Here is a 17,380-nt window from a genome sequence, read left to right as displayed (position 1 = left end):
GTGTTACCTTGCCCTTTGCTGACAGAGAGGTCACTTCAACTTAGCTTAAAATATCTTATGGTTATCCTCATATTGGGATACGGGTGGCACTGTGGGTTAATCTACAGAGCCTAGGACTTGCCGATCAGAAGGTCGGTTGTTTGAATACCCGCGACGGGGTGAGCTCCCATTGCAGGTAAAGGGACCCCTGACCATTAGGTCCAGTCGTGACCGACTGTGGGGTGGCAGCGCTCATCTCGCTTTATTGGCCGAGGGAGCCGGCGTACAGCTTCCGGGTCATGTGGCCAGCATGACTAAGCCGCTTCTGGCGAAGCAGAGCAGAGCACGGAAACACCGTTTACCTTCCCGCCAGAGTGGTACCTTTTTATCTACTTGCACTTTGATGTGCTTTCGAACTGCTAGGTGGGCAGGAGCAGGGACCAAGCAATGGGAGCTCACCCTGTCACGGGGATTCGAACCGCCGACCCTCTGATCGGCAAGCCCTAGGCTCTGTGGTTTAACCCACAGCACCACCCACGTCCCTTCCCTTTACCTTTACTATCTTCATATTGTCTGAAAAAGCCTGGATAGCTCAGCTGGTTAGAGCATAATGCCAAGGTCGCAGGTTTGATCCCCGTATATTTTTCAGGGTCCCTTCCAATTCTATGATTCTATGCTCCTCAGCAAGCCATTCGGTCTGAATACAGTGGTACCTCGGGTTAACAACTTAATTCGTTCCAGAGGTCCATTCTTAACCTGAAACTGTTCTTAACTTGAAGCACCACTTTAGCTAATGGGGCCTCCTGCTGCCGCTGCGCCGCCAGAGCATGATTTCTGTTCTCATCCTGAAGCAAAGTTCTGAACCCAAGGTACTATTTCTGGGTTAGCGGAGTCTGTAACCTGAAGCGTATGCAACCCAAGGTACCACTGTATAGCTGTTTCTACTGCCCAGGACCATAAAGAGAGCTGGACCGCCGAAGAATCGATGCTTTTAAATTATGGTGCTGGAGGAGACTCTTGAGAGTCCCATGGACTGCAAGAAGATCAAACCTCTCCATTCTGAAGGAAATCAGCCCTGAGTGCTCACTGGAAGGACAGATCCTGAAGCTGAGGCTCCAAGACTTTGGCCACCTCATGAGAAGAGAAGACTCCCTGGAAAAGACTCTGATGCTGGGAAAGATGGAGGGCACAAGGAGAAGGGGACGACAGAGGACGAGATGGTTGGACAGTGTTCTCGAAGCTACCAGCATGAGTTTGACCAAACTGCGGGAGGCAGTGGAAGACAGGAGTGCCTGGCGTGCTCTGGTCCATGGGGTCACGAAGAGTTGGACACAACTAAACAACAACAACAAAACTGCCCAGGATGCAAAGAGGGACTGCAGGAACTCCACCTTGACCCACACTCTCCATTTCACATTGGCTGGCCATAAAAAGAGCCTCTTTCCCTCGCAGTGGCGGGCTGCCCAGAGCACAAATCGCGTCTCCGGGAGCTGTCCAGAGCCATGGCTCTCTGAGCTTCCACTCCCCTCGCTCTGGTCAGCTGTGGACAATGTGAGAAGGTTCTGTTGGCAACGAGGTAACAGATGGCCTTAAAAGTCTTGCTGCCTGTGAGCCTTGCCTTATTGAGAGGGGGTGGGGAGAACAATAGCACACAGAGCTGAGCATGTGCCACACAAGAGCGCACAGAGCCATTGTCCGTGCCCGGGTGCGAAATCCCGATTCCACGCTTAAGGGAGGCTGAAAGGGAGCCTCGCTCCTCGAGACCCGCAAAAGAGCAGCTCCCCATGTTGCACATTGAAGCCCAGGAAAGCCAATGCATATAGAAATCTAATTATTGGCAGGCACAGAGCGGGCTTTTAGCATGATAATCGCAGGGACCCCCGGGGCTTTCTTGTTCAGGGACCCCTGAAAGGCGATCCTGAAAGCCAAAGTTAAAGCCATTGAATTTCCATCAATCATTCAATGTTTGCTTTGATTGCGCTGACAAGATTCTGTTTTGTTGGCTATTAAAAGTGCAGTGAGAAACTCTTATTAATCACTTTAAGATATATATTTTTTTTCTTTCCAAAGACAAAAGGAGGTTAGTCTCCTCATTAACCGTCAGCCGGAGCCAGAAGGGCTGAGAATGAGCGCTTTGTGGGACAAAAGGGGTTTCGGGTAACGGTGCACTCGGGCGGACCTTTTCACTGCTCACCAACAGGGTGCTGCCGATTTTGAAACCGTGCTGTGCTTTCAAAGCCAGAGGGTCGACTTGGTGCGCACATCGGCCTGGCGGTGCAACGAACTGCCAGATGTGCGAGCCAGGCTGACAGTGAGATCCAGCAGCAGAGATTCCTCACCACCCATTCCCCAGGGGTCCTAGTAGTGACTGATAAGATGCTTTGCATGCAGTCCCAGGTGGAACTGGGGAAAACAACTTCCTGCAACCTTGGTAAGCAGCTGCCTGTTAGTGTAGACCAGGCATAGGCAAACTTGGCCCTCCAGATGTTTTGGGACTACAACTCCCATCATCCCTGACCACTGGTCCTGTTAGCTAGGGATGATGGGAATTGTAGTCCCAAAACATCTGGAGGGCGTGGTTGCCTATGCCTGGTGTAGGCTATACTGGCTTAAGTTTGGGCTGGTCATGTGTGGATGCCTGATGATCGTCTTCCAAAGCAACTACAGTGGTACCTCGGGTTACATACGCTTCAGGTTACAGACTCCACTAACCCAGAAATATTACCTCGGGTTCAGAACTTTGCTTCAGGATGAGAACAGAAATCGTGCTCTGGCGGCGCGACAGCAGCAGGAGGCCCCATTAGCTAAAGTGGTGCTTCAGGTTAAGAACAGTTTCAGGTTAAGAACAGACCTCCGGAACGAATTAAGTACTTAACCCGAGGTACCACTGTACTCTATTCCGAACTTAAAAATGGAAAGTGTAATGCTGGTGGTCAACAAAAGAGGTTTAAAGACTCTCTCGAGGCAAATCTAAAAAAAAAATGTAGTATAAACACCGACAACTGGGAAACACAGGCCTGCGAGCGCTCCAATTGGAGAACAGCCTTTACTAAAGGTGTCATGGACTATGAAGATGCTCAAACTCAGGACGCAAGGGCACACTTGGCAAACCCTCACCGTGATCAGCTCCTGCCTAGAAACCAATGTCCCCGCTTTGGAAGGATGTGTGGATCCAGAATTGGCCTCCACAGTCACTTACGGACTCACTGTTAAGACCGTATTCATGGAAGACAATCTTAGTCGGTGACGAGTGATCGCCAAAGAAGAAATGGACCCAGTGGTTTGACTTGCTATAACACATCATAGCTGCATTCCCATTTTATAAAAAGTCAAGAGGTGCAGTGGTGTGTGGTCAGTGCACCAGAAGAACTAGGCTAGTCCCCTAAATTTTCCCACTGGCTGCTCCTTCCCAAAGCCCAGGAAGCTTCTGCCCAGCATAGGGAGGGAGGTGCGATGCTTGGATGGATCCAAGAGCTCTTCCGCCCCCTTCCCAAAGCCCACCTGGGGAGGATGCAGGAGGACTCCAGCATCTTGTCAGAGGCCTGGCATCTCCTTCCCCAAACCTGTGAAGCTTCTTCTGCCTGTCTTAGGGATGGAGGGACGAGATGCTCAGGTGATCACTCACAAGCTGATGCCTCCAGCCCTAACTGTTCCCCTACACAAAAAAAATCACTTCATGCCTCTGAAAAAGTTCACAATTCTTTCTGGTTTGGTCTTGGGAACTCCTCTTGAAATCAGTGGGATGCAGCTATGCTTGACTTTGAGTGGATAATTATATTATATTATATTATATTATATTATATTATATTATATTATATTATATTATATTATATTATATTATATTATATTATATTATATTATATTATACATACATACCGTACCCATCTGGCTGGGTTTCCCCAGCCACTCTGGGCGGCTTCCAACACAATATTAAAATACAATAATGCATTAAACCTTAAAAGCTTCCCTAAACAGGGCTGCCTTCAGATGTCGTCTAAAAGTCTGGTAGTTGTTGTTCTCTTTGACATCTGGTGGGAGGGCGTTCCACAGGGCGGGAGCCACTACTGAGAAGGCCCTCTGCCTGGTCCCCTGTAGCTTTGCTTCTCGCAGTGAGGGAACCTCCAGAAGGCCCTCGGCACTGGACCTCAGTGTCCGGGTAGAACGATGGGGGTGGAGACGCTCCTTCAGATATTCTTCAGATTCCTGACTTTAGACGAGGAGAATTTAAAACTTCCCAGAAGGTTATCACAAAGCCATGTTGCTTCACCCTGGTCCAATTGGTCTCCAGCAGTAGCCACTTCACAGTCCCTTGTACTCAAATCATTAAAACCATTTCATAACCACCAGCATTTGGCCAAAGGAAAACAGGCACTTTTGTTTCACAGAAAATGAATCGGCGGTGGGGGTGGGGTTCAATTATAATGGCAGCTGGCAATTATGCTGGTGGCTTCCTCCATTTAAAATAAAGCAAGTTAGAAAAATCATCTTAATAAAATGCATTTCCATGGAACACTTTTTCAGATTTAGTTACTATGCATGTTTATGCATTGAATATGAAATACCAGTCAGATTGCCTGCACAGAACCTGAAAATTCGGCAAAAAAACCCCACAACCCCTTTTTTTTTCTTTAACAGAGGATAGGAACAGCCTTGGGGCTTCCTGCTGGCTTTCCTCCTTGGCCTTTTAATTCACCTCTTCTCTGCCTGCTGTGAAGCACATTAGAGTCCTGCTCACTACAGCTGGCAGAGACAAAAGAGGAAGGAATAAACAGCAGCAGGTTTAAAAATAACAAAAGAGCCTTCCCCGGGTGGCAACCTGGCAACGCTTAGAAAGACCAGTGCTCTCCCCAAAGGTGACTGGCTTTTTAAAAATGCACTGCTCAAGAGCCAAGTAAGACAGAGATTGTTTTCCTCTTTGGCACTGTCATTACTTTTGAGCCTTTCTCAACCGTTACTGTACTCCAAAACCCAATGGAGAGGCTGTTTAAAATCGAAGGTGCATTCTTGTGAGTTTATTGCAGGATGGGGGGAATGGATAACATACAAACAAAAACCGAAGCCCCATACAGCTGTGAAGAAAACCTCAGGTCCACGTTGCGCACTTAGCAAAAGCGTACAAACAGCAGGTGAAGTATTAAGAGCCAGTGTGGTGTAGTGGTTAAGAGCAGTGGACTCGTAATCTGGTGAACCGGGTTCGCTTCCCCGCTCCTCCACATGCAGCTGCTGGGTGACCTTGGGCTAGTCACACTTCTTTGAAGTCTCTCAGCCCCACTCACCTCACAGCGTGTTTGTTTTGGGGGAGGAAGGGAAAAGGAGATTGTTAGCCGCTTGGAGACTCATTAGGGTAGTGATAAAGCGGGATATCAAATCCAGACTCCTCTTCTAAGTGCATCAACACACACCTGCAACTGGCATACCAGATTACAGTGGTACCTCGGGTTAAGTACTTAATTCGTTCCAGAGGTCCGTTCTTAACCTGAAACTGTTCTTAACCTGAAGCACCACTTTAGCTAATGGGGCCTCCTGCTGCTGCTGCGCCGCTGCTGTGCGATTTCTGTTCTCATCCTGAAGCAAAGTTCTTAACCTGAAGCACTATTTCTGGGTTAGCGGAGTCTGTAACCTGAAGCGTATGTAACCTGAAGTGTATGTAACCCGAGGTACCACTGTATAACAATCATCTGGACAACTGCAATAGCATTTATACAAGGGCGCTTGCTGAAGAAGGCTTAGAGGTTAGAGTTGCACAAAAAAATTATAAAGTGGGAGCTGACCCTTTTAAGCCATTTTTAAGGATCATGGAATTGTAGAGTTGGAAGGGGTTGCAAGAGTCATCTAGTCCAACCCGTGATAGATGGCCACCCAACCTCTGCTTAAGAACCTCCAAGGAAGGAGAGTCCACCACTTCTCGCAGGAGTCTGTTCCACTGTCAAGCAGCTCTTACTGTCAGAAATGTTTTTCCTGCTCTTTTCCTACTCATATTAAGTAGTTTAAACCTGCTGCCTTTTGCTTATGTGGCCTGTACAGTGGTACCTCAGGTTAAGAACTTAATTCGTTCCGGAGGTCTGTTCTTAACCTGAAGCTGTTCTTAACCTGACGTACTACTTTAGCTAATGGGGCCTCCTGCTGCCGCTGCGCCACTGCTGTGCGATTTCTGTTCTCATCCTGAAGCAAAGTTCTTAACCCGAGGTAATATTTCTGGGTTAGTGGAGTCTGTAACCTGAAGCGTATGTAACCCGAGGTACCACTGTATTGTGTTTTTTAAAAAATACTTTTTTATTTGATTTTTTTAAAAGTATAAACATGTAACAAAAAACAATTCCAAATACAAATATTGATATTATTCTGAATTTCCTGACTCCACCCCCATCCTTTCCATGGATGATAATGATAATATTTACAACTGCATATCCAAATTCTTGTCCTAAATTATCCATAGTCTCCATTACTTTACAAGTGTGGTTGTCTTAAAGTTCTTGTCTTCTTGATTTCTGAACTTCCCCGTTAATTTTGCCATTTCGGCATCATCTCTTTTGTGGTCTGTATTGACGCGTTGTTGGTCCTAGCATTAGTGGTGAAGGCTGCAGGAGAGAGATGTAATAATGAGATGGAAATAGTAATATAATATTAATAACGATAAGAAGTTGCTGTTATTCTTTCCTGTACCACCTTCCCAACCCACAGCCCATACATATACGACTAAATGCACTCTAACTGGGCATTCAATAATGGCGAGAACGCTCCTTGCTGCCTTATGTATGTATAATTTGGTTTGGGGGGGCGCCTCTTTGCAACAAAGCGCAGCCCCTGTGTTTGGCGATGCTGGGGGGAGAAGTGGGAGTTCTGGAAAACCAGGGACATCTGTCAACTCAACCGCAGATTAGACCTCGTTGAAATACAGGCATGGGACGCGGGTAGGGAGGGTCGGGCGCTCTCCCGTTTCATTCGCTTCGTCCTGTTGCGCACAGCGCGCGCCTCTGGCTCTCCAGTCTCCATCCAGCGCTCTCCAACGAGGCCGCTTTCCTTCTCCCTACCGCGGAGAGAGAAAGGAAAAAGAAGCACCCTTTTGGGCTCCCCTCTCCTTCCCTTCTCGACGGAGGGATTGGCTTCGCGCTGGCTCGGCCCCCAGCTGCCCCCAAGCCGCCGCTTGATGTCCCCGGAGCGGGAGGCGCGGAGCAAGCGCGCAGGGACGCCGCCTCTGCGGATGCGGATGCTGTTCCCGCTGCTGCTCCGCCTATGGCTGCAGCCGTGCGCCGCCGACTACTGTAGCTGGAAGGGCAGGTAAGCCGTGGGCGGAGAGGGCGAGGCAAAGCGACGCGCAACTTACGCGCCAGAGGAAAATGAATATTATTCTTATTAATTCAATTTCTATATCCGAAGTTCCCAGGGCAGTGCACAACATCCGCCGAGGAAATGGATATTATTATTATTATTATTATTATTATTATTATTATTATTATTATTATTATTATTATTATTAATTCATTTTCTATATCCAAAGATTCCAGGGGAGTGCACAACATTAACAGCATAATTCGCATAGCATAATAGCGTAATTTTAAATACCTGGCAGATTTAAGCACATTGTCCTGGCAAACAGTCTGATAGGTCTAAGTCCCACTGAGTTCAAGGGAAGCAATTTCAACTTCACTCTCCCACTGAACTCAAAGGGATTTTAAGGCTGGGGCAATGTACACTCCTCCAACTGCATAAAATATTGTTCTCCTGAATGCAATGAGGCTTATTTCTGAACATATAGAATCACGCTACACGAGGCTCCCCACCACCTCCCCATCAAGCTCTAACTTTCTGCAGTTCTTAAATATGGACTGCTTGTTCTGAAATGATCCCTGTATAATTACATTTTTACTTATTTAAAAAAACTAAAACTTGTTTGTCTCGACAACGTACACAATGCGTCAATTGGCTACCTAAAAGCAGCCATGTTCTGCTCTGTAATCTGAAGCATATAGGTGCTGAAAGCTGAACTGGCATCCGTAAATCACATTGTTAGATTTGATATTTGACTGAGTAGAAGATTTCCCCTTTAGCCTCTGGCCTGCTCTGGCTCAAAGACTGACTTCCTAAATATCTGTGAGCTGAAACATACACACCACTCAGAAGGCCAAAATGGTTAGTTTTATATGTATGAATTTTTGTGTGTGGTTTTTTTATATTAAGAATAACATGAAACAACACATAAAAACAACAAAATAATGTGTATTGGTAACTAGGCACAAAGCAAAATGCAGGTTCTGTGTATAAGGCAGAAAATAGTACCAGCATACAATCAGAACCTTAGAATGGTAGGCTTGGAAGGGATCCTGATAACAATCTTCCAACCCACTGAAATGCAGGAATATGCAGCTATCCCACATGCGAATTGAACCTGTGACCTTGGTGTTATCAGCACCATGCTCTAACCAACAGAGCTACCCAGAGTTAAGTTAATAACCAAGCCAAAAATATGTATGAGTTACAGGGAGGGGGGATGAGGTTCCTTTAGGTAATAGTTGGATGTGAGTGGCGCTGTGGTCTAAACCACTGAGCCTCTCGGGCTTGCCGATCAGAAAGTCGGCGGTTCGAATCCCTGCGATGGAGTGAGCTCCCATTGCTCTGTCCCAGCTCCTGCCAACCTAGCAGTTCGAAAGCACACCAGTGCAAGTAGATAAATAGGTACCGCTGTGGCGGGAAGGTAAAGGGCATTTCCGTGCGCTCTGGTTTCCATCACGGTGTCCTGTTGCGCCAGAAGCAATTTAGTCATGCTGGCCACATGACCCGGAAAGCTGTCTGTGGCCAAACGCTGGCTCCCTTGGCATGAAAGCGAGATGAGTGCTGCAACCCCATAGTCGCCCTTGACTGGACTTAATCGTCCAGGGGTCCTTTACCTTTACCTTTAGGTAACAGTTGATAACAGAAATAAATCTGAAGCAAAATCAGCATCAAAGGGATCCTTGTGTTGTTGTTGTTGCTCCACGCATCATTCTAAAGCGTTGTGTAAGTTTATCAGTCAGAGCAAAGTACCATGCCCATCTCAACAGTGTGGTTAGCTTTGATGAAGGCTCTCTTCTCCTCAATGGGTGGTTTCCTCTGCCAGTGTTGAGGAAATTCATTCAGTGCCACACTTGAGAGATCCGGCCCGATGCCCCAATCTTGAGAGGGATGGTTTATTGGCTAGTTTTGGGTTTTATTTTGTGTTTTTATATTGTGGTGTTATATTGTGAACCGCACTGAGACCTGCAGGTATAGGGGTGGTGTACAAATAATAATAATAATAATAATAATAATAATAATAATAATAATAATAATAATAATTTTATTTGTATGCCAAATAACAACAACAACAACAATAGTAATATGGGACGCGGGTGGCGCTGTGGGTTAAACCACAGAGCCTAGGACTTGCCGATCGGAAGGTCGGTGGTTCGAATCCCCGCAACGGGGTGAGCTCCCATTGCTCGGTCCCTGCTCCTGCCAACCTAGCAGTTCGAAAGCACGTCAAAGTGCAAGTAGATAAATAGGTACCACTCCAGCGGGAAGGTAAACGGCGTTTCTGTGTGCTGCTCTGGTTCGCCAGAAGCGGCTTAGTCATGCTGGCCACATGACCCAGAAGCTGTACGCCGGCTCCCTCGGCCAATAAAGCGAGATGAGCGCCACAACCCCAGAGTCAGCCACGACTGGACCTAATGGTCAGGGGTCCCTTTACCTTTACCCTTTAATAATAGTAATAATAATAATTCCATCCGGACAAAAACACTCATGGAGGAGGCGAAGCACTGCTGGTATGGGGTGTGTCCTATGGCAAGGGGTTTGGTTATGGAAGGAGGTTTGGCATGGATAGAGTCCCATGGGCCAGATAGAGAGATTTGGTTGTCACGGTTGTCCATCCCTCTGTTTTCTAGCGGCTTGAGCTGGGAGCCCCGCTCCCGTGCGGTGGAGCAGGTCCACCTGCGCTGTACCGAGGGCTTCCTGGAATGGATGTACCCGACCCGAGCCCTCCGCGTCATCTTGGAGCCCAACCTGTCCAGCGCTCAGCACACCGCCGTCTGCATCAAGCCGTCCAACACTTTCCAAGGTGCCAACATCTACGTGGAGCGGGATGGGCAGCTCCACCTGCTGCTGAGTGACGCTGAGGAGCCCCGCCTGCACCAAGTCTCCTGCTTCAGCACCCGCACACCCCAGAGGGTGGCGCTTTTCCTGCAGGCCAGTCCTCAGAGGGACATCAGCCGCAGGACAGCCAGCTTCCAGTATGAGTTGCTGAGCAACAAGACCGTCACAGGCCCAGACTTCCAGAAAATGGCGCTTGTGGAAGGTAAACGATTACGTGTGGGTCTCATTTCCCCCAGTTTGGTGTTCGAACCTCATGTGGGGACGTCGATCTTCAAGTTCACATGAAATAACCCCATCCCACCCCAAAAGCTGCTCATAAAACAATTAGATCAATAAAATATCAAACGTATATATATATATAAGAAAAAGCAAGCTATTCACATCAGCAGCTGCAACCAGGTCAAAAGATAAAATGAAAGCAAAGCCAGCCAATCAATCAGCTATACCAGAAGCCCTGAAGAGCAAAATAAAACTTTTACCCATTTTTCTGCTATTATTATTATTATTTATTAATTAGTATATATTTATGCCTTGCCTTTTCCCCGAAAGGCAGCTTACAGATAAAAACATAGGGAAATATAGGGAAAACAAACATTAAAAAATAGTTAAACATTGGTAGTATTAAAGCTCTGCACCTTGGTTTTTGAACAGCTTAGTTCTCGAACGTTTTGGCTCCCGAATGGACTGTTCTGAAGTGACTGTTTCCGTTTGCGAACTATTTTTGGAAGCCGTACGCCTGACGGGGCTTCTGCAGCTTCCAAACATTCTGGAAGCCAAATGGGCTCCCAGAATGGATTCCATTTGACTTCCAAGGTACAACTGTACATATATATAATCTGTTTAAAACATACAAATAATTACAAGCCACAAAGAAGGCTGCTTCTTGCATCCCCACCAGTTAAACTATAAAAGAATTAAAATAATATAAGAAGAAACATGTTGAATGCTATGAGCACACATTCCTAGTGAACCATCCAAGATATCTAATTCCAGAGAGTGCTTGTCTTAAAAAGACCTCGCAGCTCATTTATTTGTCAAATGTCCCTATTTTCACTGGAGAAATATTGGAGGGTAAGAAGCTGACCTCTACAGGCCTCAGCAAATTGACAGAAATTATGTACTGCTTTGGAAACAGATGCTCCTGAGTGGATTATCACAAGACCCCTCAAGGTCAGAGGTGAGGAACCTGTGACTCTTCAGATGTTGTTGGGCTGCAGGCAGCAGGGCCAAGAGCTGGGGTGAAAGGAGCTCTGGTCCATCAACGTCTGCAGGACCCCAGATTCCACTCCCCCACCCCATGTTACAGAAAATCATACAAATGCTCTCAGATGCTGGGAATGAAGGCAAAACCTGATCCAGATGCCAGTGAGGCCGTTGCAGCAGGCTTACCGTTTGGGACTCGTTGAAGAGCCCTCTAGCAACCCTCCTTATCGACTTTGTGTTTTCCTTCCCCAGCTATGTGCCGCCCCTGTGACAACATGGAACTCCTCATGGCTATTTGCAGCAGTGATTTTGGTAAGTGAGCTTGGCAGGAGAACATTGTTTTTTGGAGAGATGCAAACGGGGCAGTCCTGTGCATATTTAGACTCAGAAGTAAATCCCACTGTGTCTCATCAGGTAAGTGCACAGGTAGGACTGCAGCCGGAATGAAAGGCCTCTTGCTGATCAGCTGTGAAGTTGGAGCATAGCACAGAAGGCTACTTTTGCATGCCTAAATGCACCTCTCCTTGAGCAAGGAAATAATGGGACATACCCTGTTCACATGCTCAGGCAGAGCTTGTTTCCCTGGTAGAGTCGGCAGGCATGCTTCCTCCACCGTGCACAACTATCATAACATGGGACATGCTCACCTGATGTGAACAGAAATGTCCCTCTGGGATAGCTCTGTCGGTAGAGCATATGACTCTTAATCTCAGGGTTGTGGGTTCGAGCCCCACGTTGGAGAAACAGATTCCTGTTTTACAGAGGGCTGACCCTCAAGGAAAAGGGACGCGGGTGGCTTCCTGAAACCACTGAGCCTCTTGGGCTTGCCGATCAGAAGGTTGGCGGTTCGAATCCCTGCGCGGGGTGAGCTCCCGTTGCTCTGTCCCAGCTCCTGCTAACCCAGCAGTTTGAAAGCACACCAGTGCAAGTAGATAAATAGGTACCGCTGCGGCAGGAAGGCCAACAGTGTTTCTGTGCGCTCTGGTTTCCGCCGCGGCATCCCATTGTGCCAGAAGCGGTTTAGTCATGCTGGCCACATGACATGGAAAGCTGTCTGCAGACAAATGCCGGCTGCCTCAGCCTGAAAGCGAGATGAGTGCCACAACCCCATAGTCGCCTTTGACTGGACTTAACCGCCCAGGAGTCCTTTACCTTTTACCTACCTGACCCTCCAGGGCCCTTCTATGATTCTAAGTGCAGTTTTCATTCTTTTCTGTGAGAGGGACTTTGGTGCGTAAGCCTAGCAGAATGGATCACCAAAAAACCTGGAAGTAAATGTTCTGATTTTCCTTGGAACACGAATGTCCGATGCTGCTTCTGCTTGAGTTCAATAAGCTTTTGCAACCAACCGGAAGCCGCGCCTCGGTTGTCAAACGTTTCAGAAGTCAAACGGTCTTCCAGAATGGATTACTGTACGTTCGACAACCGAGGTTTGACTGTCGAAAATTTGTCTCCTGCAGGACTAATTGGTTCTGGCAGGATCTGGTATGAACCACTGAGTTGAGCCCTACGATGGTTCCACGCTGCTAATGGTCTTTAAGGTTTACATCACTGAAACGTCAAGCATTGATTTTCATGAACAAATGGGTCATCACAGATAGAACTTCCATGCCAACTCCAATCATGCCTAGTGGTGGCCATTCTGTCTTCTGTAACCACTTTCCTGGGAGTAAGATCCTCTGAACTTATATTGCACTGCAAGTCGTATGAATAGGCTCATTGTGTAAAGGTCTCCTCAAAGCCAATTCACATCACTATTAGGGGAGGGCTGGGGGGTGGGCATCTTTTCGAGCCATGGCGACTTTTATTTTTGTCGCCATCCCAGACCGATAGTGAACTTCAGAATGATCCGTCACATACATCTGGCTCCACTGTATTCGTGGTGATGTTCTACATTGAAATCTGGGTCCTCAGGATAGCATTTAGATGGCCACTGCCTTGAGTGCACCCTGAATTCTGCCTGACAAAACACCCCTCCTCATTAAATATACCGTAATGTTTGCTCTATAAGACGCACCGGACCATAAGACGCACCTAGTTTTTGGAGGAGGAAAACAATAAAAAAAAAAATCTGAATCTCAGAAGCCAGAACAACAAGAGGGATCGCTGCGCAGCGAAAGCAGTGATCCCTCTTGCTGTTCTGGCTTCTGGGATAGCTGCGCAGCCTGCATTCGCTCCATAAGACGCACACACATTTCGCCTTACTTTTTAGGAGGGAAAAAGTGAAGTCTTATAGAGCAAAATATACGGTATATATTTTTAAGGCCTGTGGGTGAATAAATCATCCCTAACTTGGTCACAAGCCCATTTCCACACCTACAGCTCTCAGACAACAATTTCTACTTGTGATCGAAAATAAGGCACCCCAAACCAACTAATCAATTATGGAATTTGTCTGCAAAAGAAGGCAGCATTTGAAATCTCCCCCCTTTGAGGATAATTATCTCACTCATGTCATGGGCACAAAGAACTTACTTAGGAAGATTTCGGGAACTTCCTTAGTTAATCCAATTTCCTGAAGCCACTAGCCTTTTAGCATAACAGATGTCCCCCTGTTCTGTCCCCCTTCTCCCCCCCCCCAGCACTCAGCTTCAGTCAAGTCTATTGACAAACTATAATGCTCTTGTTCCTCCTACTCCAAGTTGCTCCTGAGGTCTGAGGGCCTCTGCTCTTAAGAACCATAAAGCTAAGTGTGCTTTGGGGGTCAATTGCACTTTCATGACCAGTTATTTGATCTAATCCGCATACACACACACACACACACAAAAAAAAAACACCTGGTGGTGGCAACTGCTAAATCCAGGGCATGGAAGTGAAGCCATAAACAGAGTCAGTTCTAAGGGCTCTTTCGTCTGCTCTGTGGATGCTTTATGTCTAAATACCCCCCACCATGTGGCCTTCAGCACAACATCTGTCAGTCGTTTTTGTGTGTGTGTGTGTGTGTGTGTGTTTTGCAGGCCCAGCAAGGAGGAACTTCCTCACTTGAGACCCGGGTAACCAGTGCTGGATTTACGCAAAAGCAAAACAAGCTATAGCTTAGGGTCACACTCTCTTGGGGATCCCAAAAAAGTTAAAAGGGGGGGACTGGATGTACATTTTCAAAATATAAGATAAAAAATAAATAAAATAAAACCTACATACAGCAACAGTGTTTTGTGTTGTGTCCTATGGTATAAGTCATGGGCCCCGCCTGCTAGTCTGCTCCCTAAAATATCACTGGTTTGCTCATTTCTATATATAGGGTGCCTACATTCTGCATGGCAACATGTGCAAATGGCTTTAGATACCTATTAGGTCCATAAATTATCATATAGCGTATATTCAACACAAAAAAACAGGGACAATTTGTTGTTGACAAAGGACAGCTGGACATATGAAGGGCCCCATTACCTTCAGTAGCATAGGGCCTCATCAGACCTAAACCCGGCCCTGCCGGTAACTTAATCAACTGAAAAACAGTGGGGCTCATTGCTTTAGCTAAGCAAGAGAAGGAGGGAAATGAACTACCGGCTTGAGCAGAGTAGAAGACATCGGGCACATCGGCACATGACATTTAAAGCACCGTGATACCAATTCAAAAACGTCACGGTTTCCCCCAAAGAATCATGGAAAGCATCAGGAGACCCCTATTGCCCTCACAGAGCTACAATTCCCAGAGTTTTCTGGAAAGAGGGACTGACTGTTAAACCACCCGAAGGACGGTAGCTCTGTGAGGGGAAAGAGGGTCCGCTGACAATTCTCAGTAACCTTAACAAACTACACATTCCATAGTTATTTGGGGGAAGCCAAGCTATTACTGTATAAAGTAAAAGGTAAAAAAGGCAAAGGACCCCTGGGTGGTTAGGTGATGTCAGATGATGGGCATGGTTTGGGGGAAATGGAATCGTGGGCCAAATTAGACCCACTGGTGGGCCAAGTTTGACCCACAGGCCCAGATGGAATCTTCACCCCTAGAGTTACACCTGTCTTCGAATTGTTGGATTTCAGGTGTCAACTAAGAAACAGTTTTCTTTGCCCAGGCTTGATAATGCAATATTTAATCCTTAGCAGCATTACATGAGTCAGTGTTTCGACGATTTGTTGTTTCAAAATGCACTCACCTGTTTTCAAAATTATGTTTGTTGCGGATTGCCCTGTGCCCATTTGGAGGAAGGGCGATTCATAGTTCCCTTATAAATAAACACACAAAATTTACACCTAGTGGTGAGAGGATCGATCCACAACGTCACCCATGATGCGGAGAACCACATGTCCCAGGTGGAAGTCGGCGCGCGGCGAGTCTACAGGCAGAAAAACCAGATCTTTCAGCAAGATAAAGTGAGCGGCGAATGGCGAGGACCCGTCAAGACCTTGCTGCAATGTAAGGTGAAGAAAGGAACCGGCGATTTCCTCTTCACGGGCAATGAGCACTTTGGGGAAGCTTGGCTGGGCTGTGCCCCGCGATTTAAAGACTTCGGTGCTGTCTATCACAAAGCTATTGAGAGGGGGGCAAATCCCTGCGAGTTTCCATTTGACTAAGGAGTCGCCATGCCTGTCGTGATGATCCAAAGGACCAATTTCAGGACAGCTTTGCGTATAAGGGAGAACGATGGCGCTCGTGTTGTTTGGCAGAGGTGGAACGTCAAAAGAGAAGTTTGCGTTTTCTTTAAGGGAAAGGGAGCCGAGAATAGCGACAGGTTAGCTCACAAGTCTCTTCTCGGCAATGGACTCGTCGTGCAGTCGTGGGCAAGTTAAGTCAACCCACTTCCTGACTGGGAAAAGGGGGAAGTTGTAGTCGCCTACCTCACAGGGTTGTTGTGAGGGCAAACAATAAAGAATGTAAAGCACTTTGCTAATAAAAATAAAGAACAGAGGAAGGATGACTCGGAATTGTATTGTCTCCAATATCAGGTGTGTTTTGAACTCCACTGTGGCGATCACACAGGGTCCCCGGATGTTTAACGGTCTATTGATCCCTGTGCCACCACTGTGCTCGCTTCCCCGCTGCCACCAACCAGTTACTCTCTGGTAAAAGACTGAGTCCAGTCAGTTGTTAAAAGTGAACCCCCACAAAAAAGAGTTTATTTTACAAACATTAACAAGTTTATGGTTTCTCAGATAATATTCCTATCAGTATTTTTAGTTTCTTTACCGGCCTATACCTTCCTAATACCTTCTGACGGATCTCAACTGTTTGACTGACTCCTCTTAACAAATTCTCTCACTCTCTCACACCAGACTAGCCCAACCCACAGACTTATCCTCTCTGTCTCTTCTAACTCCAGACTGTCTTCTCAACAACCCTACCTCTAACTCCCCCACCCCAAAACCCTCTGTGCTTAAACCTTATACACAGTTATCTCTGCCCCTTGGGTTCCCATTGGTTTGTTCTTGTTGTTCAGTCGTTTAGTCGTGTCCGACTCTTCGTGACCCCATGGACCAGAGCACACCAGGCACTCCTGTCTTCCACTGCCTCCCACAGTTTGGTCAAACTCATGCTGGTAGCTTCGAGAACACTGTCCAACCATCTCATCCTCTGTCGTCCCCTTCTCCTTGTGCCCTCCATCTTTCCCAACATCAGGGTCTTTTCCAGGGAGTCTTCTCTTCTCATGAGGTGGCCAAAGTACTGGAGCCTCAGCTTCAGGATCTGTCCTTTCAGTGAGCACTCAGGGCTGATTTCCTTCAGAATGGAGAGGTTTGATCTTCTTGAAGTCCATGGGACTCTCAAGAGTCTCCTCCAGCGCCATAATTCAAAAGCATTGAATTGGCTACAATCCCATTGGTTACAATTAGTTAACCCTTTCCTTATGAACCCGGTATGATGTCACACACCTAGGAGGGCAAACGTCACATCCACTAACCAGCTACAGAGGCTTTGTTTAGCCCGGCAAAGTAGCCGGCTTGGCACACCACCACGGAGACTGAGACAAGGAGATGTTGGTACTATCTGAGAAAAGTTCCATGTTCTGCTGCCACACCTGTGTCCAGTGTGGTGCAAGGAACCTCAGGGATGAAGTCCATACTCCAGAATGGCCTTGGGGTTGTCTACACCTCATCAGGCATTCTCTTCAGAGGTTTTTGGCCAGACTGGAATGGTTCTGTGACCCATAGC

At 47.0% G+C, this 17,380-nt stretch overlaps 1 protein-coding gene and 1 long non-coding RNA gene across 3 annotated transcripts in view; one reads left to right on the top strand and one right to left on the bottom strand.

Moving 5' to 3' along the window:
- Positions 1-17,380, bottom strand: part of LOC308580258 — a 423,078-nt gene that overhangs the window by 390,973 nt on the left and 14,725 nt on the right. The gene's annotated exons all lie outside the window — the stretch shown is intronic.
- Positions 6,080-16,306, top strand: LOC308580182 (meteorin-like protein). Of its 2 annotated transcripts, XM_081181529.1 has the most exons (4): positions 6,080-7,257; positions 9,879-10,288; positions 11,542-11,601; positions 15,491-16,306. In XM_081181529.1, the coding sequence occupies exons 1-4, from the start codon at positions 7,127-7,129 to the stop codon at positions 15,805-15,807; spliced, it is 918 nt and encodes a 305-aa protein (XP_081037655.1). In that variant the 5' UTR covers positions 6,080-7,126; the 3' UTR covers positions 15,808-16,306. The 2 variants fall into 2 exon arrangements, with proteins under 2 accessions (XP_081037655.1, XP_081037654.1); XM_081181528.1 differs by lacking the exon at positions 6,080-7,257 and having other exon boundaries at positions 9,509-10,288.

The sequence above is a fragment of the Podarcis bocagei genome (assembly GCF_964188305.1).
Source record: "Podarcis bocagei genome assembly, chromosome: 2".
NCBI classification, from domain to species: Eukaryota; Metazoa; Chordata; class Lepidosauria; order Squamata; family Lacertidae; genus Podarcis; species Podarcis bocagei.
The sequence above is the reverse complement of the archived record's forward strand: the minus strand, read 5'-3'. Positions and strand labels throughout refer to the sequence as shown.